Here is a 10,431-nt window from a genome sequence, read left to right on the forward strand (position 1 = left end):
ATGGATGGATGGATGGATGGATGGATGGTTTGAGATGGATGGATGGATGGATGGATGATGGATGGATGGATGGACGGATGTATGGACAGACGAATGGATGGATGGATGGTTGGTTGGTTGGTTTGAGATGGATGGATGGATGGACAGATGAATGGATGGATGGTTTAGGATGGATGAATGGATAGATGGTTTAGGATGGATGGGTGGATGGATGGATGTTTGGATGGATGATTTGAGATGGATGGATGGATAGACGGACGAACGGACAGACGAATGGATGGATGGACAAATGATGGTAATTTGTCTCCCCTAAGCTGTTTCAGTGAACTGTTTCAATGAACTGATTCAGTAAACTGGGTCAGTGAACTGATTCCTCTCTGACTCACTCAGTTCATTAGTAGATGGGACTGAATGTTTTCCTGATCCATCAAGACAAACTCTTTATCTTCTTCTCCTTTTTCTTCTTCTTCTCTGTTTTAACCGCTGCAGGGCGGAGAAAACCGACAGACAGGCGCCATTTTTAGACGGAGATATTAAAAAAAAAAAAAAAAAAAAAAGATTTTAACACTAAACCTGAAGGTGCAAATCTGTAACTCGTGTTTGATTATTTTGTTTTTGCACCTTTAGGTGATTACCAGTCTGGATCGGTGAAGGCGGAAGAGGAAACAGAGGTGGCTGAGTCATCGGATTAACAACACAGCAGCTCTGAAACGGGATTATTCATCATCTCAGATAACAAAAGAACAAATTCATCAACACTATTCACCCAATTATTCCTAATTTATCAGAAAATCTGAGTAATTAGACTAAATATAACCGATCACATTTTGAATTTCGTTTGAATCGTGGAACTAAACCAGGCTGAACCTTCAATCCGTCAAAGCAGAGCGGTAAAAATCCTGCGGCTCGTTTCCTCTGCAGCTCTTTATGAATCGGAGGGATGGGAGCCGGGACGGGACACGGGGGCGCGCGGCGCGCTCCTTCATGTCGGTCACTGGTGAGATCTATTTTTAGAAACGCGGAATAATTTATGAGCGCCATTCATTAAAAAACGGGCAGACTTTCCATTCAGACTTTCTAAATCTTGTCTGTAACTTTGAACAGAAAAAAAAAAATAAAGATAACAATACTGAGAATCCTGAGTCAGAAATGAACGTCATGGTTGAAAAATATGATCTTTTATTGCTCTGGTCGTTTAATTGTGTGCACTATTTATTCTAACATGCATTGTTTTAATCATGAATAGCTTTGAAATCAACATTTAGCTGTAATAACGTTGCTTAGAATGTATTAAAAAGGGGTTTAACTTGATCTGCACATAAGATAAAGTGATTATCATCAGATATAGGAAGATTTTCAGATGTGATGTATATTTATGAAGCCTCTTCTGGTGGCAGATAATCTCCTTTAGTCTCAGTAAATGCGGTCTAACAAGAACTTGCGGTGTTTACTGGCGGGTCCGGGGCAAACAGGCAGGTGCCAGACATATAAACACACAGACCTCGTTCGTATTCAGCACAGATCCTCTCCTCCTCTTCATCCTCCTCCTTTCACAATTCACCGGAGCCCGGTGACTCCGGTTACGTTTTTACGATGGCTCCGCCCTCTACTCGGTTTTGTCCAAATCGGGCTTTTTGCGTCGCCGGAGCTCCCGATTTCAAGCCGACGTCACGACCGAGTAAAGGGAAGAGCTGACGTCGAGGAAGAGTCACAGAGAGGAGAGGGCAGGAGGGAGGGAGGGGGAGACTCTCAGCGCGGCTCGCATTCATATCAGGCATATCTATCCCCCCTTTCTCCCTCCTCCTCCCTCCGTTTTACGTCGGTGTTGGCGCGTCGGGAGCCCCCCTGCTCCGGTGGAGTCCCAGGCTATATAAGAGACCGGCGAGCAGAGTCCCTCAACCAGATTTACGGGTTCCGGACATCTGAGCCAGAAGAGACGGCGACCTGCAGCCGCCGATTCACCTGCACTCCGAAAGGAGGGACGAAGGGAGAAGGTTTTTACCAAAAAACCTTGCTCTGGAGAAAAAGAAACAGCTGAGATGAAAGTCCAATAGCACATCTTCTTTTTCTTCCCCTCACTTCTACAAACCTGTCTCCGACGGGAAACTTCAGCAGATCTTCTAACAGCGCTCCGCTTTACAACTTTTCACCCGGGGGGACGCTGACGGCTCGCCGCAGCAGCAACAGACCACGATGTACCGCTCAACCAAAGGGGCGTCCAAGGCGCGACGGGACCAGATCAACGCGGAGATCCGAAATCTGAAGGACCTGTTGCCCATCTCTGATGCAGATAAAGCGCGGCTCTCGTATCTGCACATCATGTCCCTGGCCTGCATGTACACCAGGAAGTCCGTCTTCTTCACCCAAGGTAGGAACTGAGACGGCAACCTGTTGATCAATCTCCCGCAGAGTGCGGAGATCAACAAGTGTTTGAGCTAAAGTGTGATGAAAATCTTATTTTAGGGTAAAATGTGCAGCTATAGCCCATCTCGATGTTACTAGAGACAGTTTATGTCGCTGATAAAAGTGTGAAACTGAGGCTGTCGCTGTCCGCGGTGCTGAAATGTTCGCGTTTCCTCGCTGTCGGCGCTGTCCGCGGTGCTGAAACGCTCCAGCAGGATGTCCGCGGTGCTGAACTACATGCTTCTACTGCGGCATACGTCCAAGCCTCGCTTCTCCGTTAACAGCTGTTTGGTTCCTTTCTTCCCAGAAGCGGGATCTGCTGGTAGTGACGAGGAGAGCGCTGCGTTTCTGTCTTTTCACGAGCTTTCGGAGCTGATGCAGGCGATGCCGGGCTTCCTGATGCTGCTTACCGGAGAAGGGAAGCTGCTCTACCTGTCAGACAGCGTCTCCGAGCACCTCGGACACTCCATGGTGAGACACACGCCGCTGCTGCATTCCCCAACACAGGGAGGTTGTTTCAGGTGGGTTTATTAACACCAGGTGTCTGTTTTTGTTGTTGTTTCAGGTGGATCTTGTGGCACAAGGTGACAGCGTTTATGATATAATCGACACTGCAGATCACTTCATCATGAGGACCAACCTGTCTGCTTCTTCATCACTTGAGATGGGTAAGACACAGTGTTCTTTCCCTAGATTTAACAGCTACTATTCATTTATTACACAATGAAAACTGAAAATCACCTACTAAAACCCCAAAAAGTGTCATTGTCATCTTCCTAAAAGTATTTTTTATTTTTTTATTTTTTTGCTTTAAACATCTTTTGGAAACAAAGAGGCGGTGATTGATTTATACAAAAGGTTCACTTTAGATCACATCAAACATATTCAATCACATTTAAAAACCAGCTTCTTTATGTAAAAACTGTCTCTCATTTTAAAGCTCAACAGATATGGCAACCAGCTGTTGGCATGGCAACCAGAGGTGCACTCCTCACAATAAAACAATTGTAAACTTTTTACTTTATATTCGGTAACTTTTTAAGCTTAACTAACTTATTTTGTGCCTGATGTCAGCCAGGAGCTTAAAATTAGATTCAAGACCAGCAGATTTAACATTTGGCATTTCCTTATTTTACCGTTTTTACTTCCTCTAAAGGTAGGACTACCAAAGTAAGAGTTCAGATTTCAAAGAAAAGTACAAGGTACTTAAAAATTTTACAGCTGAATTAGCAAGCAAGCATGAAAAATCATTGAAATGCATTTGGCCACATAATCGGTTCTTCATAGATGATATTTATTTTATATTTTTTCCAAAATCATTTTTTCCAGTCCAATGGTAAATGGACTGGAGTTACAAAGTTCTTTTCCAGCCATTTTGACCACTTAAAGCACTTTACATTAGAGCCACACTCACAAATGTTTCTACAGCAGTGAACAGGTTGTTAGTCGACTTGGCTAAAAGTCCCTTGCTGGAATTGAACTTACAATCTTCTGATTACAATTTGACATTTCCACCCGCTGAGTCGCTCAGGAAGGTGGTTGAATTAAGATGCTACTTCCTGTATATCTTATAAAAAGCAGTGATCCGAGTGCACACCCCTGTGGTACTCCATAATTAACTGCTACATTTAAAATGTTTATTTCTAATGACTCTCCTCCCCTCTCGTCCCTGCAGACCGTCTCTTTCGCTGCCGTTTCAACACCTCCAAGTCGGTGCGGAGGCAGAGTGCCGGAAATAAGCTGGTTCTGATCCGCGCTCGCTGCCTCGCTCCACCCTCCGCCGCCCCCGCCGCCAGCTCCTACTGGACCTCCAACCCGGTGTGGGTGTGTTTCTGCACCCCGCTGGAGCCCCAGCCCACTCGCTCCGGGTCGGGGCCAGACAGGGACGTGACCTCTGTCCCCCCGCTGGCCGACACCAACCTGTTTCTGGCATGTTTCAACTCCCAGCACAACCGAGACATGAGGCTCCAGGCGGCACAGGACAGGTGAGTTTGCCCTTTGTACCTCTAAAAATCATGAGTTTATTCTGCTTATTGGATAAAGATGTGAAAAATCCCATCTCCTCCCACTCTGCCCTGCAGCATGACTGTGTATCTGGGCTACGATGTGACAGCTTTACGCTCCCGCTCCTGGTACGGCCTCCTCCACCCACAGGATCTGTCACACGCCTCTGCTCAGCACCGCAGCCTGTGTAAGCACTCCGTTTGCTCAAATTAAGCCGTCCATGCCCACACTGTGCCCACTGGCACATTCACACAACGATGATTAATGTGATTACACACCGACCATAACGTGTTCTCAACTGTTGTTGACAGTGAGGGAAGGTGGAGAGGGCAGATCTGAGATGGTGGTTCGTGTTCAGGCTCACGATCTTTCCTGGGTTTGGCTCTACATGGTGCTTCAGCTGCAGCACGGAGACATTCCCATCAGCAGCAACAACTACATCATCAGGTGAGAACGCTTTAAATACTCAGGTTGATTTCTTATTATCCCAATGTAGCAAAATAATAAGAAATTAATATATTTGAATCCAATTTTTTTTGGGAATCCAGTTGGGAAAAAAAAAAAAAAAAAAAAGAAAACACAGTAAATCTAAAGGAAACATGAATGAACTCTGAAACTGACTCTGGGTTTCTGTTTCCTCTCTGTTTTTCAGTGACTCTGAAGCCTGGTTGGTGCGCCAGCAGCTCAGCTCCGAGCAGACCCAGCTGACCCTGGTTCTGAGCGCCGGCCCGTCTCAGCCAGAGGGCCTGAGCCTGCAATCTCCAGAGACCCTGTCCAGCCCAGACCAGGTGTTCACGCCCGGTAGCAGCGGCCTGTCTGCCCAGTCCTTCGACTTCAGCACGGCCGGCTGCAGCGTCGGCTCCTCGGATGAGCCGGGCAGCTCCATCGCCGAGCCCATGCAGCTGGAGGGAGACCCTCGCTCCAGCATCTCCTCTCTGGAGGAGGAGAGCTTCTTCCAGCCGCCGCCGACAGAAACCCTCTCCGCCGCGTCTTCGCCGACTCCCGTCACGGTGGAGACAGTAGCAGATTTGGACTTTTTAACCCAGAACATTCTCCTGCCTCCGTCCTTCCAGCTCGACCCGCCGCTGCCACTGCCCACCTCTCAGGCGCAGCAGACCAAAGAGTTTGTGTGCACCCCGCCATACACGCCGCAGGTCGGAGGAACCAGCTTCCAATTCAATGAGCCGCTCTTCAGCTTCGACCCCACTGGCACCACCACTCCTCCTCCCTCTGCTACGACCGCCACCTCCTCCACCTCGCTGGCGCCCTCTGCCTCCTCCACAGCCCCACCCACTACGACCCCCAGCCCTGCTCCGCCCACCACCCTCTCCACCAAGCTGCCCCTGTCTTTGCCCACCCTCTCCACCGACCTGCTGTTCCCCGTTGAGACGTGCAGCGGCGCCCTGTACGAGAAGCTGCCCCCCACGCCTGACAGTCCAGGAGATGGAGATTGCACGGTGATGACTCTGCCGGAGGTCCGCGGGCCGCTGTACGTCGACGTGCCGCTCGGGCCTCTCCAGTGCCCCCCCGAAGGCCTGCTGACCCCTGAGGCATCACCTGGCAAACAGCCCTGTCTCACCTTCTTCTCCTTGGAGCGGGAGAAGGAACGGGCGGAGATTTCCCTCCTGGCTCAACACATCAGCTCCCTGGCTGAGGGTTTCTACCTGGATCCTCTTTTGTCCAAACTGTCCCCCTCCTCCTCGCCTCCGTCGCCCTTCCTGTCCCCGGCTATCGAAGCGGCGGATCCAGTCCACATGCTAAGGGAGTTTTATCCCGTAAAAACGTGGAGAGGTCTGGACATCCCCATCTTCCTCGACGACGATGACTCTCTGTTTGAAGAGAACATCCTAGAAACCCTCCTGCAAGACGACTTCGCTCCCAACCTCTCCGACCCCTCCAGCCCCACCTCCCCGCACACACCAGTGTGTTGGCACCAACCCTCCCAGTTTGAGGGAGCGGGCCACATCTGTAGCGTCCAATCGGCGCAATGTAACTCCATGGCCGGATGCGGGGCGAGCGTGGCGACGACGGACGGGGAGAGGCTGGAGGAGGAAGCGATGGAGATGGAGGTGGAGGTGGCGTCGTCTCCCGTGTCGTCTTGCTCCTCCATCCCGGCTTCCCCTCCCCTCATCCTCACCGCCTCCCCGAGCCCCGCCACCGCCATGTCCGTCGCCTCGCCCACGCCCGCCGTGTCTTGCACTCAGTCCCTCCTGGAGGAACTGGCCGTCCTGGAACCCATGTTTGGGGCAGGTGCCTCGATCGCCCCTGGCTTAGGGCAACAACCTGAGTTGTATCAACTCCAATGTCATCCATCGCCACAGTGCTTCCACAAAGGTGAGCATTTTCTGCGGTTTATCTCACCTTTCTTTTTTTTAATATGTGAAAAACTCCGGTCACTAATTTTCTTGTTCTACTGTCTGTTTTTGTCTTTCAGATGGGAGTGGAAGTGTTCCTCCGTTCTAAAATAAGTCTGTGACTTACTTCATTAAGTATGGCATATTGTCATATTTTGTGGAGACCCTTTTACTGAAAAGTAAAAAACAATTAAGTGTATAAATATACATAATGTATATACAACTTAAGGACTTCATCTCCTACATGTCTGCTAAGAACAAAGATTGGCTACATATTTTTGTTCAGTCATTTCTTCTGTGTAATACTGCAAAAAAGAAAAGAAAAAAAAGAAAAAGAAAAAACTGGTGCCAGATTCACATGACGACCGAATGGACCCAGAACTGCCTGGGTTCTGGCTCCATTTGGTGACCTCTCAGTTAGAGGTGCACCGATTGCAGTTTTCAGTTACCGATCTTTAAAAAAACCTGACCTGCCGATCCCGATTTTGGCCGATAACGATTTTTACTGCCTGAAATGTTGGTACGTAAAGTCTGTAGACATGTCCTGCTGGGTGGACAGTGGCTGATTTTTAGTTGATCAGATTCCAAATTTAAGAAAACCGGGTCGGACTTATCGGCAGATGAATTTATCGGTGCACCTCTATTCTCCAGAGCTTCAGAGATGATCAAACTCCAGATACGTATGTGTATTCACTCGTAGTGAAATATCTGTTGTGAACAAAAACAAATGATGCATTTCTTGCTATTTCAGTAGTGGGATGAATCATAGCACTTTTTTGCCTGACATGCAGCAACGCAAACCCAAACCTCAAACGTTACAGGAAGTCAAATGTTTACAATCGTTTACAACCTAAGTGCGAAAACAATCAGTAGAGGGAGAGAGAGAGGAAAAAAAAAGAAGATTTCTTGTCTTAAATCTTCTGATTTAGTTCCCAGAACCAGACGAGTTCTGGTTTAAAAGCCTTCCAAAAACGTAGAAATGGAACTGAAACTGAGATACTTTGAGCTTTGAGTTTGCGACTTTTAAACCTTTAACATCTCATGGTTATTGCTCCATCTGAAATCTTGTGTATCGATGTGATTTGCAAACTAAAAGAAAACATGAAGAACTGGACTCTGATCATGCCACAAACCCTCTGCTACTCTGTACTGTACATTAAGACTCTGAATGTGGACTCATCGGGTCCTCCTCCTCCTCCTCCTCCTCTTCTTCTTCTTCCCTGCTTTTGGCCGTGGGGCAGTCGGCTGGATATTCTTGCAGCATCAATATTTGCAATGCTGGCAGCTTATAGCGGCTCCTGTGTGCCTGAAACGGCCCCTGAACTCTGAACTCTTCGTCCACTCCGAACGAGTGGACGGTCGGCATCGTGGCTCCACTGGAGCGCGGTGCAGCGAGGCACAAATTTATGGGATACCGTCAGTAACGCTACGCAGTGAAAAACTAACAGAGAGCATTTGGTTTGTTTAGCCGGACGCAGAGAAAAAAACATGTGGATGTCCATTTTCAAAGTTATTTTTTCACAATATTATTCCATATATTTAAAAATGTCAGAGTTAAAAACTAAAAGGTAAATATTTAGTTTGCAGAACTAAATATTTAACTATTTAGTTAGTAAGCTAAATATGTAGTTCCTAATTAAGTGTCTAGCTCAAAATTAAATATTATTTTTGAACAAAATATTTACTTTTCAAACTAAATATTTAGTTCAGATTTAAATATTTAGCTTTTTAAACTAAATATTTAGCTTGCGAGTTTAATATTTACCTCATAGCTAACTTTGGAGTTAAATATTTCATTTTGAAAACTAAACATCTAGCTCAAACTAAATAACTTAGTTGGAAACTAAATGTTCAGCTTCCTAACTAAATATTTAGTTTTTAGACTTGTGAATTAAATATTTAGTTTGAAACTCTGAGATTTATAAATTTAGGAATAATATGTTCAAAATATGACTTTGAAAATTGAACATTCTCATTTTTTTCTTTGTTACCGGGTAAATAAACGAAATCATCGCTGTTAATGTTTCACAATGTGGCTTAACAAACGGCACTCCATACGAATTGACTATGTTGAACGAGCGATTCTTCTTTTTTGAGAGGGGTTTAGAATACAAAAAGGTTTTGTTTTAAAAAAATGAAAACTGGGGGGGACGGGTGCTATTTCTATTCAGTTACCAAACGACACGGGTTGAGAATGGTACAATTCCCATGGTGTCGACATGCTCACGTAGAGTTGTCTACGGTCAAGTAAAGGATTGATTCCTACGTTCTAGCTATTCAAGGCTAAGTTAATATACATGTGTAAAAATTATACTTCTGTATGTGTGATATTTGAAGAAAAAAAAAGCTATTTCATATGCGTTACGTCTCAGGATGTAGGCATATGTTCTTTTCTGAAAGGTTGTACACATTTGTACATTTGTATGAAACAGCTACTGGTCTGTACATACAGAAGAGAGAGATTTTTATCGCATAAGATGGAATATATTCTGAACATCTTATTATTATTATTCCTATTATTTACTGCAGAATGGACATTGTGAACCAGTGTTCTATTGTGATGCTTATAAGTGTATTTGGTTGTCATACAAATGCATTTATATTAAAGTGCACTTAATGCTGCTGATGCATTTGTGTCGTCAGAGTCGAGCTCTCTGTTCCTCCCTCATCACCATCATCACCATCATCATCACCATCATCTTTTCCTCCCTCCCCTTCACTCTCCTGCGTTTCTTCCCCCGGAGCGAGTTTCGCTCAGCAACAGCTCTGACGCACACGTATGACGAGACAGAATGAGACACTATCTGACTCAGACTGACGCACACGCTTGGCATTGAGGCTTCTTTTCAGGGGGGCCACACACACACACACACACACACACACACACACACACGTAATAGTAGGAAGACGATTTCCCCCCTCCTTCCTCCTACCAACACCCCTCTTTACAAATCAGAGTCGCCCATATTTGCTGATGTACCTGCGGCTCGCTCAGCGTGGCGTGGAGCTCCATATATAGGCATTCCTGCTCTGACTGGAAACAGCCTTGCGTCTATTCTCAGCCTCTATTCAGAAGCATCAGAGAGGGGAGGGCTGACAAAGAAAGAGGCTAAAATTAGAGGTACAGTAAGAAAAAAAAAGGAGTAAAAATGGAAACGGAACAACCTGATCCCCCAATGCCACAAAAGATGAAGAGACATAACATAAAATAAACCAAATATGCATTTTTCCCCCCTCCTAAGATTTGCTCCACAAATTGAATTTGAGGTAAATATTAACCCAAAACTCAAGATATCTAATGAAGCAAAGTCTTAGGCGTTGCATTTTTTTTCTGCGAGTGAACATTTTGTTCCAGCGCTACCTGCCGCAGTGGCTCTTGATGGAGGTGAGATCACTGCACACAGCTGACTGCTGCTATCTTCTGGAAAACTCATGCACTGCACCTTCAAGGAGTCCATTGAATCACTGTGTTGTATAAGAATATGAAAAAAGGTTAGGAGGAGGCCAAAGGGAAAGGAAGAGTTCAAACCTCACTGTAGCTTCAGCAAATACAATCCTACCCCGACTAGGAAGCAACGAGGAAGGTTAAATAATTAAAACAGACATGAAGGTTTAGAGTTCCAACCAGTTGATTTTATTATGATGTGTCTCTACTCTTATTTGAATAAAA

The 10,431-nt window shown here is 46.0% G+C and overlaps 1 protein-coding gene and 1 long non-coding RNA gene across 3 annotated transcripts; one reads left to right on the plus strand and one right to left on the minus strand.

The window, feature by feature from the left end:
• Positions 1–261: 261 nt before the first annotated feature.
• LOC107836590 (uncharacterized) lies at positions 262–10,431 on the minus strand. Of its 2 annotated transcripts, XR_001662520.1 has the most exons (4): positions 10,123–10,431; positions 9,742–9,854; positions 622–705; positions 455–483 (listed from the first exon to the last, which is right to left on the minus strand). It is a non-coding gene; the product is annotated as an uncharacterized LOC107836590 (long non-coding RNA). The 2 variants fall into 2 exon arrangements; XR_001662519.1 differs by having other exon boundaries at positions 262–705.
• LOC103140115 (neuronal PAS domain-containing protein 4-like) lies at positions 1,248–8,156 on the plus strand. Its single transcript, XM_007555080.2, has 8 exons — positions 1,248–2,368; positions 2,711–2,874; positions 2,969–3,071; positions 4,079–4,388; positions 4,485–4,594; positions 4,719–4,854; positions 5,060–6,741; positions 6,842–8,156. Exons 1-8 carry the CDS (start codon positions 2,194–2,196, stop codon positions 6,868–6,870), a joined length of 2,709 nt encoding a protein of 902 aa, XP_007555142.1. The 5' UTR covers positions 1,248–2,193; the 3' UTR covers positions 6,871–8,156.

The sequence above is a fragment of the Poecilia formosa genome, unplaced genomic scaffold, assembly GCF_000485575.1.
Source record: "Poecilia formosa unplaced genomic scaffold, Poecilia_formosa-5.1.2 Scaffold68, whole genome shotgun sequence".
Taxonomy (NCBI): Eukaryota; Metazoa; Chordata; class Actinopteri; order Cyprinodontiformes; family Poeciliidae; genus Poecilia; species Poecilia formosa.

Excerpts from the sequence above, each read along its gene's own strand:
- LOC103140115 (XM_007555080.2), top strand. The coding sequence starts at position 2,194 with ATGTACCGCTCAACCAAAGGGGCGTCCAAGGCGCGACGGGACCAGATC. Across the intron at positions 3,072-4,078 it reads TTCTTCATCACTTGAGATGG|ACCGTCTCTTTCGCTGCCGT; the intron begins GTAAGACACAGT and ends TCGTCCCTGCAG. Across the intron at positions 4,595-4,718 it reads TGCTCAGCACCGCAGCCTGT|TGAGGGAAGGTGGAGAGGGC; the intron begins GTAAGCACTCCG and ends TGTTGTTGACAG.